Here is a 19,160-nt window from a genome sequence, read left to right as displayed (position 1 = left end):
TCACTGTTGTATCCAAGTTCAAGAAACCCAATCTTCCACCAACTTTGAACGCTCTTTTCACCATCTTGTTCAAATCCTTTTCTAAAAGGGTTACAGGCAATGACTGTGCAAGCAAGCTCTTCATGGGTCTGATGTATGGCCTATACACTGGTGAAGACATTGAATATGGTTCCATCCTCTGGACTCAATTCATCCAGAGCACTCACTCTGTTACTCGTCACAATGAGATCTCATGTGCGAGATTTTGGACCGTTGTTGTCAACAGCGCTATTAAGCAGCTCAAATTTACAGTGATGATTGATGCACTGATGGCTCCCATTGCGACATTCCATACAACCGGTATTATTATGGCAGATAAATCCAAGTTTTCTTTCGTTGGTTCCATTCCGAAAGCGATGTTTCGTGATGTTCCTCCCTCATGTAAAATTCTAGAAGGATTTCGCGCTCTTACTCCTTCAGGACCTCGTCCTTTAACTGATGAATTTCAAGCCATTTTGGCTGAGGCTGATAAACCCAAGAAATGGGGCAAAGGATCCAAGAGAACTACCAAGAAAGATTCTACGAAAGAAGGAACTTCTGAGGCTCCGAAACCTCCATCTAAGAAGCGAAAGGCTCCTCCTACTTCTACTGTTGCACCAAAGTGAAGGAAGCAACCCGCTAGAAGGCGAAAGTCTCCCACTCCTACTCCATCTCAGAGTGAAGGTGAAAATTCGGATATTGATACCAAGTCGGAGGTTCGCATTGAAGAGGATCCCCCCGTTCGCAAAGAAGAAGATGAACCCATTCACACTGAAGAACAAGAACACGTTCGCAATGAGGAAGAAGCACAAGTTCGCACTGAGACCCCGCTTCCTAATCATGAGGTAACTCCACCACTTCATGATTATGTTCTTTCTCCACCTCCCTCACCAAAAACAACTACTTCTATACCAATCACAATTGCTCCTCTCCCACCACCTGTATCAACTCAAACAACCACAACTATTCCAGTTTCCATACCTATTTTCACAGATTCCAAAGTTCCACCTCAAACCTCTACTACACCTGTAAGTTCAGTCGACGTATCTGATACGGGGGCTGACACTTCAGGTTTTTCAACTCATGTTACACCACCCATCTCTCCCATTTGCAAAGATGACCCGGACATGATTTTCGGAGATGATGACGCTGATGATTTGGAAGGATTCTCTTATAGTCCTTTTCAAATAAGGATTGACAATGAAGATGATTTTTCTACTCCGAAAGCGGAATTCAAATATCTTCATGAGAAGCTTGATCAGCTGCTTCTCGAATCCAGTGTGTCCTCTTCTAAAGCTTACTCCAAAGTTGCGGTGGAGTCAATCCTTGAGAGAGTCACAAAGGAACATACTGCCAACACTTCTACTTTGTAAGGCAGTTTCTGACTCTGCTGTTGTTTGCAAGGAAACGACCGAAAAAGTCGATAAACTAATTGCTGACCCAAGGGAATTCATGGAAGCCTACCAGCTTACCTACAACGCCAACACCACAACAAGTGGTATCAGAGCGGGTTCTTGTAGATCTCAGCGATTTTTGCAAGAATCGATCTTGTTTATGGCGATATTTTATCATGAATCTCACCTTGTTCTTCAAGTTTTGTAAGTTTTCTGAAAAGAAATTCTATACCTCGTTTCTATTGAAAAATCTTGTTCAGATCTGTTATCTTCTACTCGTTATTTCATCTGATTTGTTCTTGAATCGTGTTGTGGAAGAGAATTAGAGGAAAATTTTCGTGTTTATTCGAATTTTTGTGTTCAGATCTTCTTATCTCTCTAAAACTCGTCTCAGCTCTGTTTTCTCTCTTTAGAAACCATCTCATATCCGTTTTCTCTCTCTAGCATTCTTATCAGATCTACATTATCTCTCTTCAAGTTCTATCACTTATTAAAGATATAATGGATGAAACGAATTTATTGTTTGACTACATTTTAGAAGTTGGATTAAAGGTTACTAAACCAATCTATGGTGTTAACAATGTGACCATGTTTCAAATCAGTGGTCAATATATGTTGAATGATATTCATGAGTTGTATAATCTTCTTGTTGATAAGAAAATATCTGAATACTCATCTGTTAATTATCAGGAGTTAAGAGAGAATGAGAGAATAGTAGAACAATTTCGTATTATCTATGGACATTTAGATCGGGAACATAAACAGATGTAAAGGGCTGAAAAAGAAAAAGAAGAAATTCATCATGTTCTTAGTGAAGTTCATAATGTTCCTCATGGTTCTGAAGAAAATATGACTCCAGATGTTCTTGTTGAGGGGGAGTCAAGTGGTTCATGTTTTTCAGAAGTTTTACAATCTGAATCTTTGTGTTCTGATAATGTTTTTTAAGGATTGGTTCCTTACAAAAAGCCAATAATTCAAGATTTTCAGATTTATAAAACTCCTAAGGATTGTGTTCAACAGTCTTCTAATGTTCAGATTCAGAATGGTGAAAAGGTTGTTCAGATTCACAATTTGTCTCTGAAGCCAAGAAATAAGAAAAGGAAGAAGAGGAGGAAGAACAAGAGTAAAAAAAAAAGGTTTGGATGCCCAAGGTACAAATACCTAATGCTTGTGAAAAAGTTGAGAAAGTTGAAGTCAAACATGTTCAAAGAAACTTTAATTCTCATTTTTCTTCAGTTAAAAATGTTAGAAGTTGGAAGGAAAAGAAAAGAGAATTTGGTTGGTTCAATGAAATTTATGGAAATTTTTGTTTTCCAACTAAAAGGTGGGTATTATTTTCAGAAGATAATAGATTCTCTTCAAATAAGTGGGTGTGCAAGAAACCAACTTTATTGTTGAATCTTAAATGGGTACCAAAAGTCCCATAAAAAGTTTTGATCTTTATCAAAAAAAAAATTGAAAAAGGGAAAAATCTGGTGAAGCATCAGTCAAAAGATATGGAATTTGGTTGAAGAAATCAATTTTATTGACTTTTAATTGTTGGAAATGACAAAAGGTGAAAAAGTTGAAAAGATGGGGTGAAAAAGGACATTTTCTGCAAAAAGAAGGCTGCCATCTGACACATTTCAACAAAAGGAGTGCAAGTTGTCAGTTCACAGCATTCAGGAGGGTCAGATTCGCAGTTTCTTGAAAAATGGTATTACTTTCACAGTTGCTGATGAAACAAGGGTTGGAATTGCCAAATATGTGAAAGCTAACTTGATGCGATTATCATATAAGCGAAAGTTAGATTCGCAGGTTTATGTTCAAAGTCACAGATGAGAAACTCAAGATGCGAATGTCACAAGATCAAGAAACGAACTCACAAGATGCGAAAGTCTCAATTGGAATTGAAGCAACGAACGCAAATCTCTACTGTTCATCTGCGAACGTTCGTAGGCATTCGTAGTCCCTGAAATCGATCGACGTTCGTGTTCATGGCACATAGATTCGCAGTTCTTGGCTCGTTAGAATCAGATTCGCACTCAAAACTTTCGTTCGGAGTTTCTTCCCTATATCCACTGTGTCCAAACTCTGATTCCTTGGAAATCAAAATCGTCGCTATCAGAAACGAGAATCAGGAGTTCATCTGTAAACGAAGGTTCATATAATTTGGATCCAAAATCGGATCTTGAAGCTTCATTCAAAAATCGAAATTGTTGTTTGGAATTTTGGCAATCATATCTTAATTGTAAATCGGCATTATTGGAATCGATTCGGAAGTTCTGGGATCGAATTTGGAAACAGTAATCATTGCAACGAATCTGCAATGAAGTCAACTAAAATCGTGAGTTCTTCTCGTTATCGCAATGTCATTTGGTTCTCGGCTGTTAAAATCGGAATTCGATCTTGGAGTTAAATCACGAGTTTTCTGGTCTTCATATATCGTTTTTATTGTTAATGATGATCGGATCCAACGGCATTGGAGATTGGTTTTGTTTTGCAAGGTTTTCTGGATCAGAAATTTTCTCTCATGTATCTAATTTTGACTTTCCAAGTCAAAGAAACGTCGTTCTCTGATTGAACGAAGAAGATGACTCCATGTTACAACTTCAGTCCCCGAAAGTTATCAAGCTTTACAGTTTCAATTTCTTTTTTCAACGCTGTTTTTTTCTTTCAGCGTTAAAATGAAGCAAATAGGATATATTTTCATCTTCAGCCCCCTAACTTTCAGACCTTCACAGTTCAACCCCATATCCGATATTCTTTTCAAAATTTTCGGATTTTTACCATTTATCCCCTTCTTTCCAAAATATTTTCACTTCTTATTCTTTTCTTTGGTCTTATTCATTTTTAATCCCTTCTAAATAATTGCTTCTTATTCTATTCTTTTGTCTAAATTTAAAATCGAAAAATACAAAATTATTTTTTGTTATTTTTCCGGTTTTAATTTTTGTGAATTGGAAATATTTCAAAAGAATTTGTTTCATCAGATCTGACGGGTTTTGAAGATTGTTGGTGATTCTTCTTAACTTTCCAGATTCTCTCCATGGCTTTTGTTGAAGATTCAAGGGGGAGTGATGATTATTCAAGGGGGAGTTCGTATTTGGAAGATTATTTCTTATTTCTCTCGCTTTGAAGACCCCATGTGCTGATGAGTCTCACAATTTAGGGGGGAGAAATGACAAGAAGATCGGAAATCGTGATCTTCATCAGTTTCAACATCTAGGGGGAGATTGTTGAGTATTTGAGATATTGAAACTGAATTGGCATATTTGGTTATTTAGGGAAGCCTTTTTAGGGTTAATCATTTTTATGATTCCCTACGATGTCTTTACAGTAGAAGTTCTTAATCGAGCTCTTCTAAGGCATTGGTTTTATATTAGGCATAGATTTTATATTTATGGTATATATTTATTGTTCCCTATAAATAATCATTAGGTTAGGTTTTGAGAAGAGCTTTTTACAAGATTAGGGTTTTCTCTGTACGTTCATATCATATTCAATATACAGTAAACCTTTATCAGATTACTTGCATATGAAGGTGATTGATTCTTGATTGTTCTTGATATTCCGCATTCGTCATCTCGGATTTATTCCCAACATTCTTGAGGACTGCTTCGAAGGTGCGGTTGAAGAAATGCGTTCCCCGATCACTAATAATGGCCTTTGGTGTCCCAAACCTAGCAAATATAGTTGTCTTGACAAAATCTACTACAACCTTGGCATCGTCTGTTCGTGTAGCTTTTGCCTCGACCCATTTGGACATGTAATCCACAGCAAGTAAGATGTACACAAACCCAAAAGATGGCGGAAACGGACCCATGAAATCTATACCCCAAACGTCAAAGATTTCACATACTAAGATTGGAGTAAGTGGCATCTGATTACGAGATGTCAAAGACCCAGTCATTTGGCACCTTTCACAAGTTTTACAAAATAGAAAAAAGTCACGAAAAATATAAGGCCAATAAAGACCGTTGTCCAAGACCTTGCGTGCGGTTCGTTGTGGACCATAATGCCCTCCACAAGCTTCTGAATGGCAGAAATTCAGAATTGACTTGACTTCATCTTGAGGCACACATCTTCTAATCACCTGATCAGCACAGTGTTTCCATAAATATGGCTCGTCCCAAACATATATTTTCGTCTCCTTCTTTATTTTATCTTTCTGTTCTCGGGTGAGATCTGAAGGGAGTTCTCTGGAGACCAAGTAGTTCACTATATCAGCAAACCAAGGTGGGTTCTGAACAGCGAATAGATGCTCGTCAGGAAATGTTTCACAGATCGGTGTCAGGTCTTCAGGTGGAGTGAGTCGGCTCAAATGATCAGCTACCAAATTTTCTCTCCCACTTTTGTCCCTGATCTCTATATCGAATTCCTGTAGCAGCAAAATCCATCTAATCAACCTTGGCTTTGAGTCTTTTTTGGCAAGAAGGTACCGAATAGCTGCGTGATCAAAACATATTATAACTTTCATGCCCAACAAATATTGTCTGAATTTTTCCAATGCAAAGACGATTGACAGAAACTCTTTTTCTGTGGTGGAGTAATTTGCTTGGGCATTATCCAAAGTTTTTGATGCATAATATATAACGTGGGGAACCCGGTCTTTTCTCTATCCCAAAACAGCTCCAACAGCAGTGTACTGGCGTCACATATTATCTCGAATGTTAAACTCCAATCTGGGGGCTGAATGATGGGGCAGAAGTAAGAAGATTTTTCAGCACATCAAAAGCCTTTTTGCAATCTTCATTGAAGTCAAATTCAACATCTTTGTGCAGTAAGTGGCACATGGCAACTGATATCTTTGAAAAATCTTTTATAAACCTCCTGTAAAACCCTGCATGACCAAGAAAGGAACGCAGTTCCCGAACATTCTTCGGGTAGGGTAAGCTTCTTATAACTTCTAATTTTGCTTTATCGACTTCCAAACCTCTTTTTGAAACAATATGTCCAAGAACCAGACCTTGGTCAACCATAAAGTGACATTTTTCAAAATTTAAAACCATGTCTGTTTCAATACATCTTTGTAAAATTTTTGTGAGGTTTTTCAAACAAATATCAAAGGAGTCTCCATAGACGGTAAAATCATCCACGAAGACTTCTATGATATTTTCGTATACTCAGAAAAGATATTAATCATACACCTTTGAAAGGTACCGGGTGCGTTGCATAGTCCAAAGGGCATACGCCTATACGCAAATGTCCCGAATGGGAAGGTGAAGGTCGTTTTCTCCTGGTCTTCTAGAGCAACTGGAATCTGATGGAAACCTGAAAATCCATCCAATCAGCAATAGTGGGATTTTCCAACAAGCCTCTCTAGCATCTGATCTATAAATGGGAGAGGAAAATGATCTTTCGGGTGGCTGCGTTTAATTTTCTGTAGTCAATACAAACGTGCCATCCATTCTGAACCCGAGTTGGAACTAGCTCTCCTTTTTTGTTCTCTACCACTGTCACTCTAGCCTTCTTGGGTACAACTTGAACTGGGTTGACCCATTTGTTGTCAGAAATTGGGTATATCATCCCAGCATCCAATAACTTCATAACTTCTTTTTTAACCACCTCCATCATTGGTGGGTTTAGTCTGCGTTTGGCTTCCCGCGATGGATTATAATCTTCTTCCATCAAAATTGTATGCATGCATAGAGATGGGCTGAGTCCTTTGATGTCTGCAATAGTCCACCCAATTGCACTTTTATACTCCTTCAAAATTCAGATCAGCTCTAACACTTCTTTTTCTGACAACTTGTTGGATATGATAACTGGTAATGTTTCTTTTTCTCCAAGATATGCATATTTCAGGTGTTCTGGAAGTGCCTTCAGTTCCAAGATGGGAGCTTGCACTACAGAAGGAAAAAGCTTGGAGTTAGAAACCGGTAATTTAAGAGTTTGGGTACCATACCTCAACTTTCTCTGCTGGTCCATATGAGCTGCCATCTCTTGAACTTCTCTATCAACCACATAATTTTCTGATAAAACTTGAGCTGCATTAATAGACAAATTTATGTGGAGCACTAATGCTAGTGACTCACGGTTAGCAATCTCAAAATATTCTGCAGATAATGGTTCAATTACATCAATGAAATTAAGGGCTGAAACATCATCAGGGTAACGCTTGGCATCATAAATATTGAACTTGACAACTTCACCATCAAATTCCATTGAAAGGGTACCATCATAAACATCTATTTTGGTTCTGGCAGTTTTTAAAAATGGTCTCCCCAAAAGAATGGAACCTGAATTTGGAGAGTCATCATCTCCCATATCTAAAACATAGAAATTAGCTGGGAATATAAGTTCATTCACTTGAACCAAAACGTCTTCCAGCACAACTTTTGGGTGCACCAGAGAACGATCAGCTAACTGAATGATGACTCATGTTCTTTTTAAAGGCCCTACCCTGATAGTTTTAAAAAGTGAATATGGCAAAACAATTATAGAATCTCCTAAGTCCAACATAGCTCGTGGCACTGAAAGATTCCCCAACTTGCAAGGAACAGTAAATACTCCTGGATCCTTACACTTTGGGGGTAGCCTTTTCTGTAAAACAACTTAAACATTCTCGCTTACTTTAACTGTTTCGTTTCTTTTTAATTTTCTTTTTGAAGTACATAACTCTTTTAAAAATTTAGCATATCGGGGTAGTTGTTTAATTACATCAAGAAGGGGAATATTTTCCTCAACCTTTCTGAAGAAATCCATAATGTCTTTGTCTTCCTTTTCTTTTTTCATGTTTTTCAGTCTTGAGGGAAAAGGAGGAGGGGTAATTTTCACTTCAGCTTCAGCAGGTCCATTTTTTTCTGCACCTCTTCAGTTGCCTCAGATTCTTGCTCAACCACGATCTCTTCTTCCTCATCTTCTTGATGATCTGGTCCTTTGTAGTTTTTACCACTTCTGATGGTGACAGCACAAGCATTGTGTTTCGGGTTTTTCTCAATCTGAGATGGGAATTTTCCTTGTGTTTGTGCTTCTAATTTGCTCATGGAGTTCGCGAGTTGTGATACCTACTGCTCCACATTTTTTATGCTAGACTTTGTTTCATTCTGGAAGGCTTGGGTACTGGTAGCAAGACTTTTAATTATGTCTTCCAAAGACATGCTGGAACTACTAGCTTGTGGCTGAACAGGTGGTTGCTGAAAGTTTCTTTGGTGCTGATTTTGCTGAAAAGGTTGTTGACACCCAGGTGGAGCTTGGTATTGGTTTCTTTGCTGAAAGTTTTGTTGAGGTCTTGGCTGGAAATTGTTATTTTGAGCCCCCTCCCCCCAAGCTTGGTTGTTGCGATGTTGATTAAATGGCCTTTGCTGAAATCCTCCCATAGCTTGCACAGATTCATTATCTTCTTGAAGTGGTGGGCACATATCAGTTGGGTGCCCGGTTTTGCAGCAGATCCCACAAGGTTTGACCTTTGGCTCAATACCTTTTTCTTTTGTCAACAAAAGGACAGCTTTAGTCAATTATGAAATCTGGGATTCCAGGTGGGCGTTATTCATCTCCTTGACTCCTCTTGAATGGTTTGGGTACCACTTTTCCTCAGTTGCTGAATGTTTTGATTCATTGGCCAGCTTCTCTATTAATGCCCTGATCTCTGTTGGTGTCATGTCTGAAAGTGACCCTGCACTAGATGCATTTATTAGTCACCTCTCCATAGGTATCAATCCTTCGCAGAAACACTGATATAACTGATAATCACTAATGCCATGTTGTGGGCACCGGACTAGCAACTTCTTGAATCGCTCCCAATAAGTGTGGAGAGCTTCTCTTTTTCCTTGCTTTACACCTAGAATTTCTTTGCGCAAATTGACACTTTCGCCTCGGGAAAATATTTTTCTAGAAAGAGTTTGGCGAGTTCATTCCAGCTTGTTATTGAACCAGACGAGAGGTCATATAGCCACTCCTTTGCTGCATCTTGAACTGAGAAGGGGAACGCCCTTAATTTGATCTGGTCTTCAGTAACTGTATGGGGCTTCATTCCATAACAGACGACATGGAATTCTTTGAGAAATTTATGAGGATCTTCATTCTCAAGGCCTCGGAACGGGGGCAGCAAATGGATTAAACCGGATTTGAGCTCAAAGTTTTGAGCCTCTGGAAAGGTGATACACAAGGGCTGTTGGGTAACCTCTTGTGTTGCCCACTCGCGGAGAGTTTTTTCAGCTTCGTCTCCGTTTTCGCTCATGGTGAATTCAGTTTCAGTTTCAAAAGAGTCTGTGAGTTCGGGTTTGTCTGAAGATGATGAGGAGTAGGTTTTGAACGGGCTGTTAACTGGTGAGGTAGGTGGTGCTTTTGGAAAAGGTTGAAATGAGGCTTTAGGTTCGTTCCACAAGGGAGTGCCTTGTGGTGTGGGTGAGGTTGAGGTTCCTGCTTGTTGCTTCCGAAGTTTTGCCTCCTTCTTTAGCTTCCTTGCAGTCTTCAGGTTCTTTAGCTTCCTTGCATAAAACTATTAGTGTTTTACTGTGTCCTCGGCAACTGCGCTAATTTGTTAAGACCGCTGTCGTACACGATTTAAACAAATAAAAATATAAATTAACTGCTCTATTGCACTAGCAGGTAGTACAGGTAAGCAGGGTCGAATCCTCATGGACACGTCCTAAAGTTTATACATCTTTACGTAAGGCATGAACTAATTCTTGATAAATGCAGGAAACATAAAAAAAGGGGGGGTCTGTTTCTGAAAATTGAACTAATAGAAATCGAAAATGGCAAAAGAATAACTAAATTTAAAAATTCAAATAAGAGAAAGCAATTCCAGTTTCGCGGTGATTCCCCTAATCATATAATTAACCTTCAACACAATATTTGACTATGCACTTGTTTAAACTGGTACTAAAGTTCATTAACAAGCTCTAATGACCTCTATTACAAAAATCATTTAATCAAAATAAGTTCTTTGAATTAAACCTAACTTTTTACTAAATTAACCAAACAAGCTCTTGATCAACAAAGAAAAATTGCATTATACACAGTGTAATTCCCAGTAAAGTTCAATACCTCTCATAAGCTCGGAGGCGTTAAAACTTGTTTGATCATTTCATATTAGAGTTAACCCTAAACTCACAATTAATCTAATACTTGTCACTTTTTACTAATTGATCTAGACAATTACAGATCTAAACAACTAGATGACTAGAATGATTCACAAACAATTTAAGTGGCCAACAGAAATTGAAATCAAAATCAAACACTCAATTTAACACATAATTGATCAAACTGAAATCTGAGTTTTTAGAATGACATGGCTAAAAATGGATTACAAACAGTAGAAATCGAATCTAAACGATAAATCTTACTAAACTACGAATAGAAATTGAATCGTCTCCTTTAGATATGCGTTCTTCACTTGAAACCCTCTGAAAATCGCCTTAGAATCGCCAGGAATCGCCAAATTAGGGTTACTGGATGAGTATGGGGCTGTATTTATATGTCTAGCTGTCAAAACGTCGTACTTTCGATCGCATAGGGCATACCTGCGATCGCATGTATCACCTAAAACATGTCGCATGCCTTTTTAATGAAGTACGTTGCCATTTTGATGCAATTTGACCAACCTGCGATCGCAAAGGCAGAACCTGCGATCGCATGTATCTCTTTTTCTAGTCTGATGAATTCTTTGGCACGAAAAAACCTCGAAGCGAAGCTGCGACCAAATCTGTGATCGCAAAGGCATACATGCGATCGCAGGGAGTCAAGGTGCGATCGCATGTTTGGATTTTCGGCTCTTTTGATCGTCGTTCCTACTTCCAAGCAGTTCTTGATCATTTCTCGGCATCCTTCCTCGGTCTAGACTCCAGTTAAGCTCCAAAGCATCCACTAACACATCCCGAACTCGCGCAATCATCCATGTCTTCCATATAGCCCTGAAAAGTCATAACAAACGTGAGCAGTACGGGCATTCTACAAAATAATCATGAAACACGAATTACACAAGAATAATCGGGAGTTAGTTAGCTTTTTATAACGAAATACGTAGGAAATTGTGCTAAAAGATGCATATAAAATGCATCTAACACCACCTCATGAATACATTCATATTCACTTAGTAGCTAACTCCCATCATTTAAGAGTTCCACAAAGCATAAAGCAAGCAACATTTGCCCAGTAACACTCCAATCCATAAAACGATGATAGGACATTCAACCCACATACCACAACTCAAGCTAGAAATTTCCATCGTTACTGTCGGTTGCCTTACGCATGCAAATTACACATAGAGCAGGATCAAATAGACTGTTGAATAAAAGACTCTACCCTAGGACCACAACCAGACGAGGAACAGGAAATAAGGCAAATTCAATTATTCTAGGGCTATAAGATCCTAGTTGTATACAATTTTTAAAGCATACACTTAGCAATTACTGATACCAACAGATACTTCCATTATAGCATAGCATTCAATACTCTCAAGACTACAAAGCGTCATACATATCAGGCCAATCCATCGCTAACTAATCAACTCTAGCATGCAAGTCTACCAGCTCATATAATAGACATACAAAGGCATAACTCCTAGCATTCTATCATGTAAAATCTATGCAGATCCTTAGCCCAAACTAGCATGCGATTCACAAATTCATAAATCAACTCATATCAGATAACATGTATGGGTATTTTGGGAAAACTTACTTGAGCTCGACCGATTGCATACACCACACCCTTTCTTATCTTAGAAAACTCTTCTTAAAAGTACTTTTCTTTTGAAAACTTTACCAAATCCTTAGTTTGAGTTAAAACACACCCGGGAGTATGTCTGAATCCCTCAAACCAAGGCTCTGATACCAACTTGTAACATCCAAAAAATCATGACATAAAGTTTTTTTTGTTTTCAAATTAACAATCCGTTAATACATATCTTTCCCATAAAACCGAGGTAACCAAGATTTAACAACACATCAACAAATCATAGTAATTCACAAAATGCGGAAACTTGTGGTGTGTCCAGTGTAATCATCCCGAGCTCTTCCAATTGAAAACTGGAGTACCTGAAACATAAACTGAAAACCATAAGCACAAAGATTAGTGAGTTCCCCAAAATACCACATAACATACAACCACAGAATATCATGCAACATACATATAGTTGCCATGGGCTTCCCCCATGATCTTTTCCTGGAATTCCATGGGCTCCCCTCATTATCTTATATCCAAGTGCCATCGACTCCTCCCATGATCTTTACCTGGATTGTCATGGGCTTCCCCCATGGTCTGATATCCAAGTGTCATGGGCTCCCCCATGGTCTTTAATGAAGGTATCACAGAGACAACTAGCATTCCTCATAACAAGTAATGGGCCAACATTGGTGCCTTCAACCCATGGATATAGTGAGAAGACTCACCTCGGACAGTTGAACCAACAAATAAATCTCTGACTGCTGATCCGCTAGAAACCCCGCGGTATCAAAAAATTAACACCCAATTAATAATTGGGTTCCTAAACGAATCCAATAATCCATATACAGGGTAAAAAGACCATTTTACCCCCTCCCCCACCTTTTGGTCCAAGACTAAGGCCCAAACACCTCATCATAAGGGCCCACCAACCAATAAACATCCAAAGCCCACTTATGTCCCAATTTTCCAAATTGGGCCCAAACCCTCACATGGGCCTTACCCTAAAGCCTATTAACATTTCCTAATCCCAAAACATATATTCCTAGCTGGTCCAACAATTCTCTATACAACCAAGCCCAAAAAACTAGCCCAAACCGAAGCCCAACACTCAAAGTCCAATAGACCGGGTACACGAGGCGTACAAGCATGTACGCGTAGCGGTCTCGCTTAGAGGATTATACGTTCCACGTACGTGCTTGTACGCCCATCGTACTCACCTTATTCAACCCAAACTTGATTTTTCCACTTAATCCATTAAGACAATGCTCCACAACACAAATCTAGCCTCCTTGAGTTGGATTATCACGTAAATTTGCCAACTTTACGTCCATACATGACTAAATGAAGTTCTTAAGCTTAAAATGGACTTAATATATGACTTAAAGCATGCATGACACCAAAATACTCATAAAGCTTGCACCTTTACGCTCAAGGATTCCAAAACAAACTTAGATCTGAAAGAACAAACCCATAAGCAACCTAACTCATCCAAAAACCCAAAAAGGAGACTAAAATCATTATAAACTAGCCATGAAGAGATCTAATCATGCACAAGCCAAGATGAAAACTTGATACCTCAAAAAGCTTCCCCACAAGATGGTGATTCTGGATCCAAAGCCTCACCACCAAGCCAACCAACTTCAAGCTTTTGTTCTTTCCTTCCCAAGGGGAAAATGTGCACCAAAGCTTTCCAATAGCTCAAGAACACCACCAAAAGGCTTCAAGGTCGATTTAGAGTTTTTAGGGTATGGAGGTTGGCTTAGAAATGAAGGAAAGTGGCTAACATAAAGCTTTATAGGGTACAACACTAGAGATTACGGTTTCGTACTACCCCTCGTACACCCAGCGTACTCCTCGTACGCCCAGAGTATGAGGTCCCGCACCTCGCTCCCAACTCCTCAGTACGCTAAGCGTACTCCTCACTACACCTCGCGTACTAGCCTTCGCATCAGTACTCTCCGCGTACTACCTTGGTACGCCCCGCGTACTTGGGTTTTCCCTAAACCCTAATTTCATTCCTAAGGTTATAACTTCTTCAATACCACTCCGATTCCAACCATCCTTATATCCATAAAAAAGATAGCAAGAAGATCTACACTTTTATCAACTCATACTTCTCATAGAGGTTCATGAACATAAAATTCAACTCCATAAAAGCCTGCTGCCAATTAACCAAATACCCCTTGGCTCCAGATTCCAAATTCGAACGCCCGAAACATCTGCATTTCATCACCCACACACAAATAGGTAACGATTCGAAACAAGGCGTTGCAGTTCTAATGATGGGAGCTCGCACTTTGACTTTGTGTGAGTTACGGGCATGTGGGGCTCCGGAGTTCTTTGGGAAGAAGGGCCTGATTGCGAGCAGGCATTGGTTAGCAAATGTCACGAACGCCTTCCGTACTAGTTGCCCCGTGGGGGCAAAGGTCAGACTTGCATTCTGTCTTCTGAAAGACAGAGCTCGAGACTTATGGAGGAGATTGGACACGCCTTGGGAGGCGAGGCGCTTGATTCGATGACTTAGGAGGATTTGGTGACAAGGTTTTGGCCTGAGTTTGCACCGGTGATTGAGGTCTAGCAGTTGGCGATGGAGTTCCAGGACCTTCGCCAGACTACTGAGACGGTGGCAGAGATCACTACTATGCTTCGAGAGAGGGCGTTACTGGTTCCACAATATGTGGCGGACGAGGAGATGAAGAAGGCGAGATACCACGAGATGTTGAGGAGCGATATCAGATAGTTCATGAGCAGATCCAATTTTAAGACATTGGATGATATGGTGGCGGGAGCTAGGGAGAGGAAGATTGATGGAGAAGAAGAGGAAGTTGGATTAGGTTCAGAGTTTTGAGCGTTCGGGCAAGAGGCCCAAGTTTTTCGACTCGAGGTCAAGGGTCCAGCAGGGTTTGGGCCACTGCAGCAAGTGTGGAAAGACGCACGATGGAGCTTGCAGGGTGGGTGGTCCTGGCTGCTTCAAGTGCGGTAGGATGGGTCATATCATCAGGTATTGGACTACCACCACCACTACCACCCCAATATCTGATATGATTTGCTTTCATTTCAGTCAAAGAGGCCATAAGAAGGCCAACTGCCCGAGCCTAGCAACAGCAAGACCAGTTGCATCACCCGCTTCGGCGACCCTAAGGATTATAGATGGCCGTCAGGGCAAGGCGGATGCGCTTGTTGTGAGGAGTAGAGCATATCAGCTGACAGCCGAGGAGGATTATGCAACACCGAATATGGTGATAGGGATGTATCTTCTCCTTATCTCTTTATTTAGTTTCGATCTTCCTCCTTGTATCTATGTTTTACTTATAGGGTCGTTCCTTTTGAACGGTATCTATGCTCTGGTTTTATTTGATTCGGGGGCTACCTGATCCTTTTTGTCTCTTGTGCTCAGCAAGAGGTTTGTTGATGCTCCAGGGGAGTTGGATTATCCATTGGAGGTCGAGATTGCTGATGACCAACCTGAGCGAGTATCGAGGGTTCATCGAGACTGTATATTGGAGTTGTTTAGTGAGCGGTACCTGATTGATTTGGTTCTTATTCCTCTGCGTGAAAGCAAGGTTATTGTAGGGATGAATTGGTTAACCCCCAATTGGACAATGATTGATTGCAAGCATCATTTGGTGCGTATTCGGACCCTAAGTGAGGGAGATTTAGTGATTCAAGGAGATGGTGTTCAGCGTAGGCTGGCTCTCTGTTCAGTAGTCAGGGCCATATGATATCTTCAGCAGGGTTGTTCTAGATTTGTGGCTTTTGTGATAGATACCCGAGAGAAGGGTAAGACAACTATGGGTGATGTACCGATTGTTCGGGAGTACCGATTGTTCTGGGTGCAGCTCCGATAGCCAAAGCACCTTATCGGTTAGCACCCCCAGAGATGCAGGAGTTGTCTACGTAGCTGCAAGGATGTTAGACAAGGGGTTTATTCGACCGAGTAGTTCAGTATGGGGAGCTTCAATCTTGTGTGTGAAGAAAAAAGATGGGACGCATCAAATGTGTATCGAATATTGGGAGCTGAATAAGATAACGGTGAAGAACTGTTATCCGCTCCCAAAGATTGATGATTTATTTGACCAGCTCCAGCGTGCATCTTGGTTTTCCAAGATTGATATACGTTTGGGTTATCATTAGATGAGGGTCAGAGAGGAGGATACGCAAAAGACAGCCTTTCGAACTCGCTATGGTCATTACGAGTTCGCTGTGATGCCCTTCAAGCTCACCAATGCTCTAGCCGCATTCATGCATCTCATGAATCGCATATGCAGGCCTATGTTGGATCGGTCTGTGATTGTGTTTATTGATGAAATTTTGGTCTATTCCAAGACCCGGGAGCAGGATAAGGAGCATCTGAGGGAGATATTAGAAACTCCAAGAAGGGAGAGGTTGTATGCGAAGTTCTCCAAGTGTGTGTTCTGGTTGTGTGAGGTGCAGTTCATGGGGCACCTTGTCAACCAGAACGGTATTCTGTTCGATCCGGCCAAGGTTGAGGCATTGATGAGGTGGGATGTTTCGAGGTCTCCATCTGAGATTCGGAATTTCCTAGGATTATCAGGGTACTATCGGAGATTCATTCATGATTTCTCCAATATAGCGTTTCCGTTGACCCGATTGATGAAGAAGATTGTCACTTTTCGTTGGGGGCTTGAGCAGAAGGCAACTTTTGAGACTCTGAGACAGAGATTGTGTGAGGCGCTGATTTTGACCCTGTCGGAGGGTGTTGAGCATTTTGTGGTGTATTATGATGCATCAATCAAAAGTTTGGGTGCGATATTTATGTAGAGAGGGCCTTGTGATCGCTTATGCTTCAAGACAGCTGAAGCCTCATGAGGCGAATTATCTCACGCATGATTTAGAGATGGGGTTGGTGGTTTTCGCCATCAAGTTTTGGCGACATTACGTTTATGGGTTCCGTTGTACTATCTACACGGATCACAAGAGTCTTAGGTATCTTATGGATCAACCGAATCTATACATGAGGCATCGTAGTTGGTTGGATGTGGTGAAAGATTATGATTGTGAGATCCTTTATCACCCGGGGAAGGCCAACGTAGTGGCCGATGCTCTCAGCCGCAAGGCGGTTGCTTCCCTGATCAGGTACACGTGTTTGAGGATGACATTGATTACCCCACTCTTACAGTACATTCGATAGGCTCAAGTTGAGGCTATGAAGGAAGAGCACTGGAAGAGTGAGTGCATAGTGGGTCAGGTGGCTTCCTTTAATTATGATAGTCGGGGATTATTGACCCTTCATCGTAGGGTGTAGGTTCCCTATTGGGGCGGTGTGCATCAGGTTCTGATGGAGGAGGCACACAAGTCTAGATTCTCTATTCATCCCGAATCGACAAAGATGTATAGAAATCTCCGGCCTGACTATTGGTGGCCATGTATGAAGCGATACGTGGCCTAGTATGTGGAGAGGTGCTTGACTTCTAGGAAAGTCAACGTCAAGGATCAGCAACCTCACGACAAAATGGAGTCGTTAGAAGTCCCCGTTTGGAAATGGTAAAATATTATGATGGATTTTATCACCAAATTTCCTCGGACGGCACGCGGAATGGATTCGATATGGGTAATCGTGGATAGATTAACCAGGAGGGTGCATTTTATTCTGATCCATGAGAGCATTTCGGCGGAGAAGTTTGCCGATATCTACATTCAGGAAGTGGTGGCACGACATGGGGTGCCGGTTTTTGTGGTCTCTGATAGGGATGTTCGGTTCACTTCCAGGTTCTGGAAGAGATTCCACGAGGAGTTGGGTACTTGTCTGCATTTCAGCACGGCTTTCCACCCGTATACCGATGGACAGAGCGAGCGGACTATCCAGACTTTGGAGGACATGCTACAGGCATGTGTATTGGATTTTGGCGGTAGTTGGGATACGTGTCTTCCTTTGGCGGAATTTTCGTATAACTACAGCTATCATGCCAGCATTAATCGACCTCCTTTTGAGATGCTCTATGGGAAGAAGTGTAGAACCCCGATATGTTGGGGTGAGGTCGGTCATCTGGTCATGGGGAGTATGGAGATGGTACTCCGAACGACGAAACTGATTCAACAAGTTTGTGGCAGACTTCGGACAACACATAGCCGACAGTAGAGCTATGCAGATAGACTTCGGTCAGACTTGGAGTTTCAGGTTAGGGATATGGTACTACTGAAGGTGTCATCTGATTCAAGAAGCGGGGTAAGCTTGGACCCAGGTATATTGGTCCTTTTAAGGTATTAGCCCGAGTGGGCAAGGTTACGTATCATTTGGGTCGGCCGGAGGAGCTCAATCGGATGCATAGCACTTTTCATGTCTCTCAGTTGCGGAAGTGTTTGGTTGATGATTCTGCAGTGGTTCCATTGGAGGACATTCAGGTGGATGGTCGCCCGAATTATATAGAGAGACCGATGCCTATCCTTGACAGGAGGACGAAGTCTCTTTGAAACAAGGTTGTAGAACTCGTGAAGGTGCAATGGAAGCACTGAAAGGGTTCAGAATAGACGTGGGAGCCAGAGGATGAGATGAGAGAACATTACCCCGAGTTATTTGTAGTGGTGGACTTCAAGGACGAAGTCTGATTCAAGTGGGGGAGAATTCTAACATCCATATCCCTAAGATACTTAATTTCTTGAATTTCTAACTTTTGGAAGAGGGTCACGACGTGCAATGTGGTGGTCACATCGTGCTGACCAGTTGACCCGCATCTTCAGAGTCTCACGACGTGAGGCATGAGGTCTCATGACGTGAGCACGGCCTGATGACCCAAAACCCTAATGTTCGAGTATTTAATAGATTAAGAGGATAGGGTTGCTCATCCTTAGCCTTTCTCACCCTCTAGCCTCATGGAAACCCAGATTTCGATCCTCTTTGAGATCCTTGGTCATTCTTGGTGTTTTGCTTGCTTGAGGAGAAGAAAAGAAGAGAAAGAAGTATCATTGTGGTGGAGTTTCAAGGAAGAATCATTATCATCAGCTCTTTTTCCTGTTGGACCCTTGTAAGTGCCAAGACTCAAACATTATTTCATTTCATGGCTAGATCTAGGCTTTTGGTTCTATTTCCTTAGGTTCTAGCTAGTTGGAGTGAAGAAGATCCATAAAGTTAGCAACTTTATGGATTCAAATGGTCTTTTGAGTATCATATGATCTAGATCTGGAAGTTGGTGAAGTATT

At 41.0% G+C, this 19,160-nt stretch overlaps 1 protein-coding gene across 1 annotated transcript; it reads right to left on the bottom strand.

The window, feature by feature from the left end:
* Positions 1–4,828: 4,828 nt before the first annotated feature.
* On the bottom strand, positions 4,829–5,871 carry LOC145105958 (uncharacterized). The gene is made up of 3 exons (XM_079043019.1): positions 5,414–5,871; positions 5,075–5,311; positions 4,829–4,874 (listed from the first exon to the last, which is right to left on the bottom strand). The coding sequence occupies exons 1-3, from the start codon at positions 5,869–5,871 to the stop codon at positions 4,829–4,831; spliced, it is 741 nt and encodes a 246-aa protein (XP_078899145.1).
* Positions 5,872–19,160: the final 13,289 nt, after the last annotated feature.

The sequence above is a fragment of the Lactuca virosa genome, chromosome 4, assembly GCF_052849685.1.
Source record: "Lactuca virosa cultivar CGN04683 chromosome 4, Lactuca_virosa_CGN04683_v6, whole genome shotgun sequence".
Taxonomy (NCBI): domain Eukaryota; kingdom Viridiplantae; phylum Streptophyta; class Magnoliopsida; order Asterales; family Asteraceae; genus Lactuca; species Lactuca virosa.
The sequence above is the reverse complement of the archived record's forward strand: the minus strand, read 5'-3'. Positions and strand labels throughout refer to the sequence as shown.

What these genes read in the sequence shown, in the direction of transcription:
- LOC145105958 (XM_079043019.1), bottom strand. Translation starts at nt 5,871, where the DNA reads ATGAAAGTTATAATATGTTTTGATCACGCAGCTATTCGGTACCTTCTT. An exon ending in CATTCAGAAGCTTGTGGAGG is followed by an intron (nt 5,312 to 5,413) that starts GCATTATGGTCC and finishes AACTTGTGAAAG; the next exon opens with GTGCCAAATGACTGGGTCTT. An exon ending in AAGACAACTATATTTGCTAG is followed by an intron (nt 4,875 to 5,074) that starts GTTTGGGACACC and finishes ATGAACGTACAG; the next exon opens with AGAAAACCCTAATCTTGTAA.